Source organism: Gavialis gangeticus, unplaced genomic scaffold, assembly GCF_001723915.1.
Source record: "Gavialis gangeticus isolate Ggan-Ray unplaced genomic scaffold, GavGan_comp1, whole genome shotgun sequence".
Taxonomy (NCBI): Eukaryota; Metazoa; Chordata; order Crocodylia; family Gavialidae; genus Gavialis; species Gavialis gangeticus.
In genome coordinates, this window is record NW_017729024.1 from 1,487,456 (window position 1) to 1,503,833 (window position 16,378).

A 16,378-nucleotide genomic window follows, 5' to 3' on the forward strand; every position below is an offset into this window, starting at 1 on the left:
GGGTATGGGGGAGGAGGGGATTGGGGCTGGGACAAGCTGCCCAGCCAGGGTGGTGGTGTATGGGATGACGGCATGGCAGGGCTCAAAGCAGGGGCTCTGTCCTGCTACTCCTTGCCTGGGTGGGGCAGGGCAGGATGTGAGCACGGCCTGCTCCGGGTGGAAGGGAGCAAGCAGCAACAGGGCATAACCTCCACTCCCAGTGCTGCTGAGCTCACATCAGCGCTGGGACTGGGGAATCTGTGACATTGCCACTTGCCAGCCAGCACAGGATACAGGCTATGGGTGCAGCAGCGCTGGGAGCAAGGACTATTCAATATTGAGCCCCCCCCCACCCTCCCCTGGGCTGGGTGGGCAAACGGCAACAGGGCAAAGCCCCTGCTCCTAGCGCCACCACACCCACATCAGTGCTGGGAGTGGGGACTCTTCACTGCTGCCACTTGCCAGCTGGCACAGGATATAGGTGCAGCTGCACTGGGAGCAGGGGCTCTGCCTTGCCTGCCACTTGCCCCCTTCCACCCGGTGCGAGCCATGCCTGCATCCCACCCACCCCAGCTGAGCTAGCAACAGCAGGGCATAGCCCCTGCTCAAAGCACTGCCACGCCCTCATCCCACACCCCTTGCCCCCTCCCCAAGTAATGTGCCCTCCCTGCCCTGGCTGGGTAGCTCATCCCAGCCCCAGCCCCAATCCCTCCCTCAATCCCAACAGATTTATCAGCTGGAATCTCCGAATCGAATCACTGTCCTCTGAATCGACCAAATCCAAAGTGAATACTTGCCAGTTCTCACAGACCTGCTAGCCTTGCTGCTCCTCTCCTCTCCTCCCCTCCCCATGCCCCACTGTGCAGCATGGCCCCAGCCACTGCTTCCTGTGCTAGCCCCACCAGAGCTGCCAGCAGCTGCTGCAGCCACAGGCCAGTGGGATATGGCACAGCGGGGCAGCAGCCACTAGTGCAAAGGATGAGCAAGGCTCACCCCCAGTGTCCTGCCCCCAGCCCCAGCTACCTTCCCTGTGCCAACAGCATCCAGCCTGGCAGGCAGGGGCGCAGCACACACTCCCTTCCTCCTGCACCGATCAGCTGCCACTGCTGCTCCAGCTGGGTAGCACCCCTGGACTGATCCCAGCTGGGATGAGCCATGGTGGGATAAGGCAGCCCACACCCACCCTGGCCTTGGCCCATGGTATGGGACAGGGTGATTGCCATGCACGCACCCCTGCCCCGCCCCCAGCTCACCCTGCCGGCTCTCCCCACAGGCCCCAACCTCCTGGCAGCATGACCTTTACCCAGCCCACAGCCCCTGCCCCCCCCAGTCCTACAGGAGGGCTCCCAGCTGCCCCTCACCCCCAGAGCCCAGCCCCCAAAAGCCTTACTTACCCCAAAGGCTGGAGGAGGGAAAGTGAGTCTGAGCCAGCCTTGGCTGACTCAGATTCTCAGGATCTGCCCCCATCCCTGCCCCCTCCAGATAAGGATTAGGGTTTCCTACCCTTTTGCAAGTAGGTCTTGCATGCTGGAGCTCTGCAAGCCTGCAGAGAGTTGTTTGCAAAAGGAGAAACGTGTGTTTTCCCATTTCAAAGGGGGAAAATCTGAATTTTTCTCTTTTAAAAGGGAAAATCCATAATTTTCTCCATTAGAGGGGAAAATCCACATTTTTCTGCAGGAAATGGAAAATCCAGATCCCTGGTAATTAGGTACCAAACTCTGCTCTTGGTCCTTTCTGGGAGTTAAGTGTCTAAGCCAGATCAGCCTTTTCTCACAAGAACTGGAAGGGAGAGGAATCAAAAAGGACTACCCTCCACCCAGTTATAACCAACGGTCCCATGGTTAAGGCGTGTTCCTGAGAGAAGGGAGACCTGTTTTCAAATCCATTTTTTCTAATTTGGAGCATGGATTTGAACCCTGGTCAGAGGGCATGTCATAGCCACCCAGGTATTGGATATTCTGAGAGAAGAAGCTTTCATGTTCCATCTTGCATAAATAATCAAATATTAATTAGGGAAGCAAGAGACTAAGGTACTTACCTAGGATATAGTTTGGGTCTATATCCCAGTGAATATTTATTTATACAAACTGGAAACAGTTCAACAGGAAAGAATGAGAGAGAATAGCCAATATCCTGGTGATTAGGGCACTTCCATGGGAGTCCTAAGAAACAAAAACGTGGGGTATACACATGCATACATGTCTACCCTGTGGCTGATTGTTGCAAGGTAGAACCTGGGACAACATCTCAAAGAACACTTACTAAATTGGGCCCAGCAGGATGGATAGGCATGGGAATATTTGAGCTGAAAATCCCATCGTGCTGCTGAGCCAGCTCAGTAATGTCAGGATCCAGTGGTTGTTGGGCTGGCTACTTCCAGAAGTTCAGACCCCTTTGTGGATATTGCCCCTTGTCCCTGAATGTATATATATGGTGGCATTTCATTTTAATTGTGGAAAAATGTGGATTTGGGGTTTTTTAATCAGAGAATTTGGGATTTTTTTTTAAAATCAGATAATTTTGGATTTTTAAACCAAGAACACCAGGAGGTAAATGAGGCTAGGAAATGCTAAGAGCAGTACAAGGTTGCACTTTAGCAAGATACCCTAAGCCGGCTCACAATGCATCGTGCAGAGATACTTGCACTAGGCATGCTAGGTCCTGAACAGGATACTGTATGGTCACAACAGTGTGGCACTCCACCTAGGTTAACATGCCCCACTGCTCAGATTAGCCAATTAGTATATATAGCATTGCATTAATGTGGTTATATTGCTTCTGGTCTGGAACTAGCTTGGATATTTCTGCATGCTACTACTGTATAAAGATATTCTGACGGTACAGAGATTTCCTCAAAGTCCTTACAGTGAGGTAGAAGGCTGCATAGCAGTTATAAATCAGCAAAGCTCCATGGACTTCAAATACTCCTGTATTATAGCTGAGGATCTGGCATCATGCTCATTATCGCTTTCTTACCTACATGTCATGAATTCACAGCAAAAAGAATAGACAAGGTAGGACACTGTAGTTAAGACTATTTATACAAAAATGTGCAGATGTACATACAAATGTGTGTATCTTCTGAAATATGTTCTAAGGGAATCCTCTCATGTATTGGCTTTCTAATAACTTTTCATACCACAGGATAAGAGGAGAGCAATTGCCACCACCTATACAATAAATAAATTTTGCCAGACAGAATTAGAAGAGAAGCTTTGTTCTCCAGAGGTGCAATCTCCTCAAGCCAACCTCCTCTTGGCTCTCTGAAAAAAATCCAGGTCCAAGGCTCTGGCTAACCATTATAACTTGAGTCATGTTCATGGAGACTTAGATTATGGAAAAGCAAAATGCTTTCCTAAGACCCACTATGCCAATATAAACAAAGGCAAGTTCTTTTCTCAGGCACATGCACACTCGTTTTAAGAAATGCAGGGGAGAGGGAGACTGTTTGCATGCCGTAGTATGCAAGAGGGTTAAGATAGTTGAAGAAAAAATAAATACAAATTGGATGGCACTGAGAGACTGGAGGGGCATGCAAAGTATAAAAGAAGGCTATGTCCCTTTCACTGCTGCCAAAGGAGAGGTATCTGAGAGAAAGCTATTCCAGTACAGATCTGTCCAGAAAGGTTTGCTTACTACAATTACTACAAGACTGATTTGGCTTACAAAAAGTTAAGTGGGGGAGTCTCTAGAATGAAAACAGGTACCACACAACAAAAGACCTGGATGTGACCAAGTGCCTTTCAGAAGTGAGGCTTGAGGGCTGAAGTGCAAATGTCTTGATCCTACCAAATAAAAATCCATTCCTAATATTCAGGCTTTCCTCATTTTTCCTCCTGCCCTGAATTTGGATTCAGTTGTGTTTTTCCGATCTGATTCTTCTGTTGTGTGAATTTATTATTGGCTCTGCTTTAGTGAATGGGGAAAGCAAGAAAGCTGCATCCACAGCTACCAAAGGCCAATTGTGTGTAAAATTTGGTTTCTGCTCTTAGCTGGTTGTATAAAAACAACCCACAGTCAAGAATATGTCAGTTACTTGGAAGCCAAACCCACAAAATCTGCTGGACGTCGTATTGGTCAGGGGAAATCTTATCCCTGAGTTAGGCAACCAGATTCCCTTTATACTGTTTGGGGAGAGATTAGGTACCTAAGAATGGGATCGTCAGAAGCCAGCTGAAGAGAGGAGCTGCTGTAGGTTAGGCAGCTTTCGGCTAGCATGTTCCCTTTGTGGACCACATCCTCAACTACCTTACTCTCCCATGCCATGGCTAGAGAGTCTAGATGCTTCATTCAAGGCTGTGGATTCCTGTAGACAGTAAGGCCAGGGACAGACATTACACATAAACCAGCTTTTTTAGTGATCAGAAAGTGGTTTAAACCTGGAACAGAACCGTTAGTGAACATAAACCAGTTTCAAAATGGCCAAAACCAGTTTGAGATCAACCTGGTTGAACGTAATATCAGACTTAACTGATTTGGCTCAAACCAGTTGATGCAATGTCTGTCCCAGACCCCTTGCTGGTTTAAGCTAAAGCTGACTCCCCCAGCATCCCAGCATGCTCTCTGGGCTGGACGGGGCTCTCTGCTCTAGTTGCTGGGCTGGCCCCTCCCCTCTGCTCTCTAGCCCGAGCAGGGAATGGCCCTAGCAGAGACACTGGCAGGCCTGGCCCTGTTAACACAAAGTGGGCAGGGAGGGGATTAATTCTTCCTGTCTGCCAGGTAGCAAAGGGGAGGGGGCTGCAGCAGTGGCCCCTGGAAATGGCAGACCCCGGCTGCAGGGAAGGGATGGAGGGAGGAATTAACCCTTTTCCCTGCCCCCTTCACCTTTAATGGGGCCATGCTGGGTTGGTTGTCCCCCAGGCTGGGGGGGGGCTCTGTTCTCTGCTGGGGGGGACTCTTCCCTCTCCTCCTCCTCCCAGGCTGGGGAGGGGACTCTGTGAGGTGCTGGATGGGGACTCTTCCTCCTCCTCCCCTTCCCCCACCCCCCTCCCACAGAGTGGGGGTGCTCTATGCAATGCTGCCTGGCCCCAGAGTGGGATAGAAATGGCTGGGCAGGCTTCACGGGGCTGCTCTTCTTGCCCCCAGCACAGTACCAGCTGCCTGTATAGCAGGGGCTCCATGCCATGCACCTGCTGCTCTGCACTCACAGAGGGGAAGCCCCGTGCTGGATTCTGCATGGAAGCAGGGGGCAGGGCTCTCTCCACTCCTGGCAATGTGGGAACCTGCACAGCAGGGAGCAGGGGAGGCAGCAGGCTCCAGCATGGGGATTCCTCCACTGCAAGTGCTGGAGCTGCAGGCGTGGGGAACAGAGCCCCAGCAATGGGGCAGGCTCCGCACCCTCTCCCAATGCAGTGCAGTGCCTTGCACCAGCGACCTGACCTCCCTACCTCCTGCTGCTGCTAGGCAGCAAGGCTGCATGCCATGGTGTGGGAGTGTGTGGGGGTCCCAACACCCTCCACCCTCACCCCTCCACCCTGGCCAGCTGAGCTCTGGGCCCCTGCTGCCCCTCTAGGGGGTGAATGTGGAGGGGGAAGAGTTCATCCCCAGAATGGAACAGAGCTTCCCCCTGCCCTGTGGCGTGGGGGGGAGAAGCAGGGGGAAGAGTCCCCCTCTGGAGCCAGGCAGCTGCACAGAGCCCCCCTCCCCACTCCACTGCAGGTGCAGGAGGAGGCAGGAAAAGAGCCCTCCCAGCACCAAACAGGGTCCCCCTCCCAGCCCCATGGTGGTGGGGAAGAGGGAGGGGGAGAGTTCCCATCTGGGGCCAGGCAGCCCTGTGTGCAGGGTTTACTCTCCCAGTCAGGGAGCTGCTGGGGCCTGGCAATGCCCCCCTCCTCCCTTGTGGAAGGGAGAGCTACAGGCTTCTGGCTTGAGTCACTGCAGGCATGTGCCGAACATCTATCCACTTGTAAACTGGTCCATGCTCTGCAGGTTAGACTAACCTGCAAAAATTGAATTAATTCATGCTTGGGCTTTTTGAATGTCTTTCCCTAGCCTAAGGTAGACAAGGTTCTTTGGGTGAATCTGATGTCTTTTATTAGACCAACCAAGTTGACCAACCAAGTTAGACCAAACACAGCTACAACCTACACCCCTGTCCTTAGCCTAAGACACCTAAAAGTTCCTGAACCCAAGTCCTCTTTACAGCTATAGCTCCAAATGCCTAATCATCATCGTGTAACCTCTGTCTAAAACAAGATGTCTATATCTTGGGGATGGACCATGGTTAATCTGAAACCCTGTACTACATTTCCTTAATCAACCAGGGAAAAGGGGGAGGGGGAGGATAGGAAAATGGATACTGCAGAGATTGATGTCAAAATACAGCATCATTTACCCAAAAGTTGCTAATTCAAATCTAGCCCAGGTTTGTGATGACTGAAAGGTGGTTTCTTTTTAACCGTCTGGTAGTGATTAAGTAGTCTGCACCAAATAAGCTATTTTTTAACTGTGACAATGCTACTTTGCAAGCTCGGTGTAGTGTAGTCTTTGTTCATTTTGTGAGCAAGTGGCCATGTTGTTAAAGCAACTAGTACAAAGGCTGGGAAATCAAAGACTGATTGGGTCACTTCCTTACTAGTTTAAGATCTGGCATAGAATCAAGCGTTGTGAGTATCCAAGCTATTCTTGGTCAAACTTAAGTCTCCATAACTCTCAGACCAGCTAAGTAAATTCACTAAAAAAAAAAAGAAACATAGGGACTCACTAGTAAGAGACCTGAGACTCACCCCTACTAAATCACTCACAAGAAAGGGAGTGAGAAGGTGGACCAAGAATCTATTTGAGCTATCTTAGATTAGGCCACCAGCCAAAAGGACTATTCTCCCCCCTTTTAAACATTTGTGTCTCATTAGCTCATGACAGATTACACAGGTTAGGGGATATAATCTCATGCAGCATGACTCAATGCAATTTCTTGTTTTAAAGAACTTTCCTTGCATATATAGACATTTGCCTTGGATGATTGACTATCCAAGCTACTTGCAAACCAGCAGGCAGCCTGCTGGCCAATTACCTGTGTATTTTTTCAAGTACAGTAGTTTCACACAATTATTCTACCGTGGTGGTTCTGGTGCTTATATAAAAGGTCATATAACTTGAAAAACAACAAAAACTGACATATTTTTCTCATACTCAAGTGGTATTTTTTCAAGTGGAACAAGGGGTGACTTAGTGAAATAATCATGGCTCTTTGACATATATGGCTGCAGTGAAATCATGTTACAAAAGGCACAGAAGGTTCCTCACAGTGGAACATGATTAGTGCTTTCAGCTTTGGTATTAGATTTACTTAAAAAGAAAGAGAGAATATGTCACTAAACCTGGAAAACTGAAATTCTGTTGTAGCCCACTAGATGGTGGTCCTTAGAAGTCAGGGCTCATGTAAATAGAATCAGTCAAGGTTAAAGCTCTTAAAGGTAAATAAAATCATACAATCATGCTCAAAGTAAGTAAACCCAGTCAAATTATTTGTGTCATAAAACAAGCTACAGAATCTCGTAGAGAAGTAGTTCTTCCCCTTCTCCATATTGTGACCCTTGGTTACACCATATTAAAAAAAACCCCAAAACTTGGGCTTCTCTCCCATCTTTCCATATAGCTGCAAGGAAAGGCAAAATGGTGATCATGCTGCAAACTTCTTTGCAACGTCCAGGCTGTCATGGGGGCCCCGTTCCTAAGTAGGAATTAGGGCATATGCTAATGGCCAGGGCAGCTCAGGTGCTAGCTGGCGGGGGTACTGGAGCAGGTCACATGGCCAGAAAGGGGCAGGGCCTGGCCTTTATAAACAGCCCAGGCCGGAGCCTAGGGGGTAGTTACCTTCTGGCTGCTGGAGGAGCAAGAGCTCTGCAGCGGAGTCGAGCTGGGTGGAGCAGACTGATAGACCCACCAGCTACATCATGGTCCAGGGTAGAGAGAACCCTGACCGGGAGGCTGGGCAGAAGAAGCCTGTGGGACTGGAGTGTGCGTTATAGCCGGTAGGCTTATTGTTCTGTTATAGCCGGTTGGCTTATGGTTCTGTTTAGTTCGTTGTGTATATCACTGGAGGACCGGGTGAGGCTGTAGGAGTGTGAGGAGGCCTTACGGGAGCTCCCCAGTAGTCTGGGGGTTCCTGGGTGCCCTGTTTGGGTGCAGAGCAGTGCTTGGGAGGCACGGCTGTTTGGCATTGGTGTGGTGCAGTGTGTGGGGGTTGAGACCCCCAGCCCGAGGGCGGTATTCTGCCCAGTCGGGCAAAGGACCCCGAGAAGGGTCAGGGGGCTGGGTGCCACCTTAGCCCCGAGCGCGGTTTAGCATGGGACAGAGCCCAGAGAGGGCGATAGTGCGGAAAGCGCGGGGCAGAGCCCCGGAGGGGGCGAGAGCATTGCGGTGAGCCCTGAGCACGGAAAGCGCATGTATAGGCCCCAGCGAGGGCGAAGAGCGCGGCAAGTGTGAGATAGGCCCGAGTGCGGGTGAGAAGTAGCCCGAGTCGGGCAAAAGACCCCGAGAAGGGTCAAAGGGCCAGGCACGGCTACTGGCCACCTGAGCCCTGGTGCGAGAAGCGCGGATTGAGACAGCCCCAGAGAAGGGCGAGGGCGTGTGATTAGCAGCCCAGAGAAGGGCGGGCTTACTGAGGAGACTCCTGAAGGAGTCAGCCTATGGTGCCGGCCCAAGAGGGCTAGCGAACACAGGGGCGCCAGAGCAAGGGGCATCGGTTGTGTGACAAGCCCAGGGGCGCCGAAGGAAGGGCGTTGGTTGCGTGACAAGCCCAGGGTGCCCGGCAAGGCACAACTGACCAGACAACATCCAGAACAGCTGCGAGTCTTGGGGCATGCTAAAGGGGAGGTAGGAGGCACGCATAGCCCATAAGGCTGGGGTGCAACAGGTCACCCATAGAGAGTAGGAGCCCAGACAATTATAACACCCAGTGCTAGGAGATCAAAGGCAGCCTCCCATATTAAATTATATATGACCAAGACATGGCGGGCGAGAATCAGAGGGTGCTGGATCTCCTAATTTGGCACGGCAGGGGGTGCTAGTGGGATCACGGCCGCTCCTAGGGCCCACTCCATGACACAGGCTAAGAAATCATGTTGTGGGGCATTCAGAAAATATACGGTGCACACAATATCGCAACACGCTCAGATTATTTTGACACTGCCTTTTGCCCAATGGTGTTTAAATGTATTTGTCTTTCTCATCTGTACACATTTGAAAAATGTTAAATATGAACAAAGAGGAGCAAACTCATACAACATAATAATAAAATGTTTTATTAATCAAATATATTTACATTTCTTTGTCTTTTTTTTTTCTTTAAATGTGTGCCTGTTTTCTCATTTAAACACAACGGTATCTTTACATTTTATATCACAAGAGTACAGCTACATGCATGACATAATTGGTCCTTGGCAGTAAAAAAAGATGCAATTTTATGAAGTTTAAAAAATGCAAGCAAGCTGTTTACCATTCTAATTACAGTGTCATTATTATTCTTATTACAACAAAGGACCCTTCCAGAATATTCTACATTAACTGCATGGGGATTTGCCCTTTTTCAGTTTGGCTTAATCATGTCTAAACTTTCAAAAATTGAGTGTGGATAAAAGACTGCACACTGTTCAACATATTTTAATTTATGGGAACTCATACACAGCAAGGATTTGGATGCAACAAAGAAGTGCACTAATGATAAATTGGAAATAAGTCATAGCGATATATAACTTTCAGAAACAGATGACTTGCCACGTTTTTGATTTTCAAATATTTATCATTTAGAAACCATATTTGGCACTTATAAGACAGCACCACATACACTAACAGCACCATACAAATGATAAATAGGTACTAAAAAGAGAGATAAGGATACCAAAAAATGTGGCCAACCCACACATCAGAGCCTTTAAGGAGTTTACTGTAATTGTTACGTTATTCAAAATTCTGTTTTTCAAAGAAAGACAGTCATTTTTGTATCCAAAAGTGTCATGTTATTTGGGATCCTGCTTGTGTTTTCACAGAGGACCTCAAGATTTTCTGAGAAGGGCATTTATATGTGTATATGATATTTCATTCTGTGTGCTGCACAAAATTAGAAAAATACACATTTACTTGTTGGGGGAAAGGCTTTAGATGCCTCAAGATTGGAAAGTGTGACTTTTGCACATATTTACCAAGCTTCAAAGCCAATCATAAGAGCTTCAGAAAAAGTAGGCACATAATGACTACATTTTGAGGTAATCATACTTCACTCACTGCTTTCACTCACTCTGTTCAAGCACATAAGATTACGTTCTTAATGGATCCAAATGCCTAATTATGCCATCCATACCTGAACAAAGCTTGCTCACCATTCAGCAAGAGCAGAAAGCAACTGGATGTTGTTTAATCCAATTCAGGATGTTTCAGCTTGTTGATTTTCAGCAGGACATACAGTGTTGCATCGTGTTGCTGAAGAGTGACACCAGCTATAAAATTATGAGTGGGAATGTTTCCCACTGAATTGTATTTATGCGCCACCACCCATTTTATAAAAGTGTCTTGGAGAAAGCAATACAGTAATTAAAACTGTATTGCTTGTCTGGCACAACATAGTGATTTAAGATGAACAAATATAAGAAAATGTTATCTGGAAGAACAAGATGATTTCTGCAGAAATTATACTTTGGTGTGCTTAAAATGATGCAGACCCTCATTAGGAAATCATTTTAGCTCATAATTATAAGGTCAGGAATAAGGCCATCCAAGTTCAGCAATAGCCTTATGCTCATCTGTAATTTTATGCATATGTTTCAGTGTTAGCTGGATCAGGGCCTTAAAAAAGAATTACAAAATGTAGGTCTTACTTGCTGAGATGCTGATGGCTCTAAACTACCACTGATTTCACCTCACAGAAATAGGAGAGAATGGTTCAATAATACAGCAATAGAGATGGCTAACATAACTTGTTTGTCAGACTTTAACATATCTCATTTCCCGCCTAAGTTTGATGCAAAATCTGTTCATCTCTGTAGTTTTCTCTGAAATGCCTGCATATTTTACAGAGATCATGTGAAACTTGCTCTGTTCAAGTGGTAAATATGAGTGCTTCATTCTAGTGAGATTATTTTATACTGTGCTATTAAAATAACATGCAAGCATCATATTACCACTAGAGATGTACTGAAAGGTTTAGAAACAGTTTCTGTAAAGTAGCTATGGCTGCTCAAGTCAATCTGTGCTCTGAACACAATGAGCCCTGAGTGCTGATCTTTAAATTACAATGTTGATACCCAACGTCTTTGATCTCCTCCTACAGAAATACCAGTTTGTAGCAGATTAGAATCTCAGGTAGTTCAAATAATAAATTCAGATAAGCGTCCATAAATTTGGACATTTACCCAACATTCAAATAGTGGAAACTCAAAAGAGATGTGCATTTTTTCTAGATAAGCTATTTGCTAATTCTGTAGAAGTTGGAACATTAACAGAAGCAACTTTTCTCAAAGTAGTTTGCATCTTTGATGCCCACACAGCAAAACATGGTAGTCGCACTAAAAGTTACTTTTTGGCAAAATTGTAAACTGTAATGCAGAATATAAAAACGTAACAAAAGGGACACAGTTAAGATAGCTATGCCCAAGATTTATACTGTGTTTTTTTTTTTTAATTTATATTTTACTGTGTTATTTTTCCCTTTTCTTTCTTTGCAAAATTCAGGCAGGGACTATATAAATTAATTGAGAGTTAATGCTGCTCAGCCTTTTACAGGACTGGGTATTTAATTTCTTATATTTGTTGAAAAACAAAACCCTCCCCATAAATTCCTTTAAAATGATCAAATAATCAACTGAGCATTTATAAGAACAACCCTACAATTAGAACTAGGTAAAAATAATGGAGCTATTTTTCTTCACAGCAGTTCACAAAATAAAATTACAATTTTGCAGTATGACATATCAAGACTTAAAACCTGGCTTTTTTACATTTTTATAAAATTGCATTTTTAGCTCTGAAACACCCAAAGCTTAAATATGCTGGGAGTTTAAAGCAAAGTTGATCTTTGGTTAAATGAAGTTATAAAGTCTAAAATATACCAAGGTTTTTTAATACTGAAAGAGGACCATTTTGACTGAAAATGAGTGAAGAAAATTTAGCAGTTTTTTGGTGAAATGAAACAATTTCATGAAAAGTTGAGCGTGATGCTGTGAAAATTTCCAACAGACCTCTCTGTAAGATCATACCAGTATGGGTACAACAGGGAAAAACAATGTAGAAGTTGACAAATAAGTACCTTGCTTTCATACAGTTAGTGTTCAGCAATGCTAGAGATAAGATACAAAGGACATATGGCTCCAAATGACCAGCAATCTCTTGTAATACCATGATAAACTGGGAGACTTAACAAAGCCAAGATGTTGTCACCAAAAAAATAGGTTAGCCCTGGGAATGGGTTATATATCATACTCTCATTGACCTTCATTTGCCAGTGCCAGCTCCCACTTTTCCAAATATCCCTTTCTTCAGCACTGAATTTCCTTATTCCAGTGAGTTCAGCCTTGGAGGTAGGCAGCACAGTCATTTTCCAAATGGCATCCTATTGTGCACGTAGCTACTAAAAATGTTTGTTTACTATATACGTTGTGTGACTTCCTAGCTGAATTGAAGCTAATAGGATTATTGCCATTGTCTTAATTGGTGCCAGATCTGTGTCCTGGCTTGCCTTGCACTCACATTTTGTTTTACCGTTTTAGCATATCACGAAGTATCATCAACTGATAGGTATGAAAAAAGACTAGTAGTGCTGTTTGATGGTATTGATTAAGAAAGGCACTGCTTTTAGCTATATTGTGCAACCAGTTTTGAACAGAAGTCCTCACTGAACTCAGTGAGGGAGTACTGTCAAATATGTGATGAGATGATACAACAGCAGTGTCTATAATCCGTAAGGACTAGGCACTTTTATAAGATTGTGTAAAACATGACAAATACTCCACCCTCCACAAAAGACTTTACTCGCATGCAAACATTTATTATTTTTTTCTTTTATTAAATATGAATTTGGTTCAAAGGGGCATCTTTTTAACCTCTAGCACCATACAAATTAAGAGTAAAATCATGGTCCTTTTGAAATAAATGGCAAAACTCCCAGAGACTTTAATGTGGCAGAATTTCATCCAAAGTGTGCAATTCCCATGTTAGCTGCACCTTGTTCATAAAGAACACTACTTCAGTGTTTAGCCTCTCCCATGTGCGCACGTTCAGTACTCTGTTATATTGTGTTAGAATCTTTATGCAGACACTTATTCCCTTGCTAAGTAAGCATAACTTCTTTTACGTTAATTAGAATTAGACTCATGCCTTGAAAGAAAATTAAATACATCTCCCTGAAGTGACTGCAATGAAGCCTGAAGCCATTCATGAGTCACCTGGATTCAGATTTCCTTTACAATATTGAAGCTCAGCCCAAGTTTGTTGAAACTGATCTGGGACTACTTGAAGTGAACCTAAGCCAATATGATAGAAATATCTGGGTACTGTAAAGTGGGTTTTTGATTCATTTTGCTGGAATTGATGTTATTAAATCAACCATCCAAATGAAAACTTGAACCTAGTTTTTTGTTTTGCTGCTTACAACAGGATATTCAGATATACAGGGGTTTTTTAACATTAAACCACAATTTTGCTGAAAACACTTTGCATCATTGCCATGATGCCATCCTATTTAAAATGTGCCTTTGTTTAAACTGTCTTTCTTTCTGACATCTTTGCACAACTGTGTATGTACAGATATATAAGGTTGCTTATTTGGTTTTCCCAGAGCTTCGGTGCCAATACATTATCTGATAAAAACATTTACAAGAAAAAGTGCACACGTGAGGTTTGGAACCATGAAAATGAAATGTCCTTTAGTGTGAGGAGGCCAACTCAGATGTGGTGCTTGATCACTTTCCATCTCACTATTCAGACAACAATTTCTATTATAGCCATGTCAAAACCAACTTAACCCAACCCAACCCAGCCAAATATAAGGATTACATCTGGGTCCTTAGAGTCATGCTACAAAAAAGGTGCAACAATAAACAAGTCCATGTGCATTCTCAGTCATAACTATGGGCAGAAGAACCCTTGAGATTCCTCGCTTTGGTATTAAATAACAATAATAAAGGCTTTTAGAAATAAAGCAATACATGGTGGGACTTGAAGTGTTAGCAGTCCCAGGTAACTTGTCCATTGAAATAAGTCTCATCCCTAGTCATAAATAAATAATCTCTTTCCTGGTCTCACTTCCATGCCAGGATCAATATCTCTTAACATCTTACTTATTTTATTACTGCTTTTGGTTTTCTGGGACTGATTGAAAGTTGCTCAGAGGAAATCTTTGGTTTTGCTTAAGTGTCCGTGACATTTAATCATGACTTTCCTTGCAGTTTAATTCCAACCAGTCAATCAGTTAATCCACTTCAATTGATTCTGTGCTCTCTGTTATTGGCTTGCACTCATTGGGCATCCTCTGGTGTCGACTCAGCTGGGTGGCTTGTGTGAAGCTCCTCTCACACCTCTCGCACCTGGTGAAGGCAAGAGAGAAAATTGAGACTGGGGAGCTGCTTGTGGGGGTGATGGGCTTTGTCTCATCCTGCCTAATCAGAACAGACACTCAAAAGTGGCTTCAGATTTTACCGGCTCAAGAGGTTTAATTGGTGGCTACTTCCAAGGCCTTGATGCCTATGATGGGACAAGGCCTGTCTGATTCAGAACAGAAGAATCTGTCAATAGACAGGGGGAAGGTGATTTCTCCAGAGAGGCCTGTCCTGCTGTAGCTCTGATCACTGTCAGTTCAAATAGATAAAGAACAAAAAGAGCTTTTTAGGAGTGAGCCATCAAAGAAGCAGCTTGTCTGCAGTTTTCTGCTCTGTAACCCCTAGGAGAAATTGATGACAAATAGAATTTCACCCTCTGCTCATTTAAAATCTGGCATTCACCTATTGGAGAAGAAGCTGTAGGGCAGTAATTGCTATGTATTATAACAAGAGAAAGCTCTTTATTTATCTGATATGACTATGCAGTTTGGTTTATGTTAAACAAGCTTGTAGGATTAGTGATTGCTTAATCAATTGCCTGAAAACATTCACAGCATTTGACATATGTGTGGGGTGAGAAGGAACTCATAAAGGTCAGCAATGTGTGCTTCATTGTCTTTTAAGTCTACACACTACTTGCGCTCTTTCTCTCTCCAGTGGACTACAATCTATAACAAATTAATGAATGAATTAATTATGTTGCAGTGTTTCTGAGGGGATAGGACAGGGGTATCCCTAGTTCAGAAGGAATCATCTGCCCTGTTCTAAAAGACAATCTACTATATCAAATCTCAACTTTTTAAAATTTGTTTTTCTTTCTAATTAGTATTGTGAATACTAGATGCAATTTCATGATGAAATACAATGAGGGACACAATAGACTTTCTTTGAAAGGCCCTCACTCAAACATCCACCTTTGATTTAATGGTGCTGTGTGATGTTTATCTTCAAAGATTTCAATAAAAGTATCACTATGATGAATTAACTCCTCATCTTCAAAGAAGCAGCGAAGAAAACAATGGTTGCCATTGCCTTCTATCCATCTTTATTTCTTCATAGGAAACGGTGAATCTCCACAGAATTAGCCATTTACAAAAATGATAAAATATGTATATGCATACATAATTGGAATGTGTAGAAAACATATGTTTTAGGAACTCAGTCCTCAAATATTACACATTCATTCGTCTAAACTACTGTACCAGCCTAAAATGTCAACATGCCTAAGTTGTGTTTCTTTGATTGTCTTTCTGGGAATATTTTTAGCAGCCTGTTCCAGTGTTAAAAACTGCACTGTGATCTTGACAAATGTAAAATGTCAGCTTTAATGTATCAGACCTATCAGCTCAATGAAATAACTCAGAAATATTGATCACCTAATGATTTTTGGTGTATTCATTAACGTCTATGTGCAGATCATCCTCTCTCCAGAGCTCCTGAAGTGCTGATGACACATTAGTGTATTGCTGATTGTTTATTAGAAAACTGATTAGTTACTGGATTAGTGTGTCAAAATATACTACCTTTCATTGCTTGACAAACTTGCACATTATTATATTCTTTATATATATATATCTTGAAGGAACTAGAATCAATTTTAGTGCTAGGATTAGCTTGGGTTATGGGAGGCACGACTATCTACTTGCTCTTGAAATTTTGTTATTTTATTAATATGTGTATCCTTATAAATGGTGTATGTGTACAGTAGACTACAAATATACATTTGTATAAATAAATATAAATGTACATATGAGTGTACCTATATAATGTATATACAATAGATATAAGTTAAGTTTTGGGTTTTTTGAAAAACATATGTGCCTAACATTAGAATCCTAAATCCATGTTTGGGCATCTGAGATTTTTTCAGA

At 44.0% G+C, this 16,378-nt stretch overlaps 1 protein-coding gene across 1 annotated transcript in view; it reads right to left on the reverse strand.

The window, feature by feature from the left end:
• Nucleotides 1-9,287: 9,287 nt before the first annotated feature.
• Nucleotides 9,288-16,378, reverse strand: part of PRDM6 (PR/SET domain 6) — a 126,001-nt gene continuing 118,910 nt past the window's right edge. Inside the window, exon 7 of the mRNA XM_019516816.1 lies at nucleotides 9,288-14,495. Coding sequence (XP_019372361.1) covers nucleotides 14,381-14,495 — 115 coding nt within the window. The 3' untranslated portion in view covers nucleotides 9,288-14,380. The remainder of the gene's footprint in view (nucleotides 14,496-16,378) is intronic.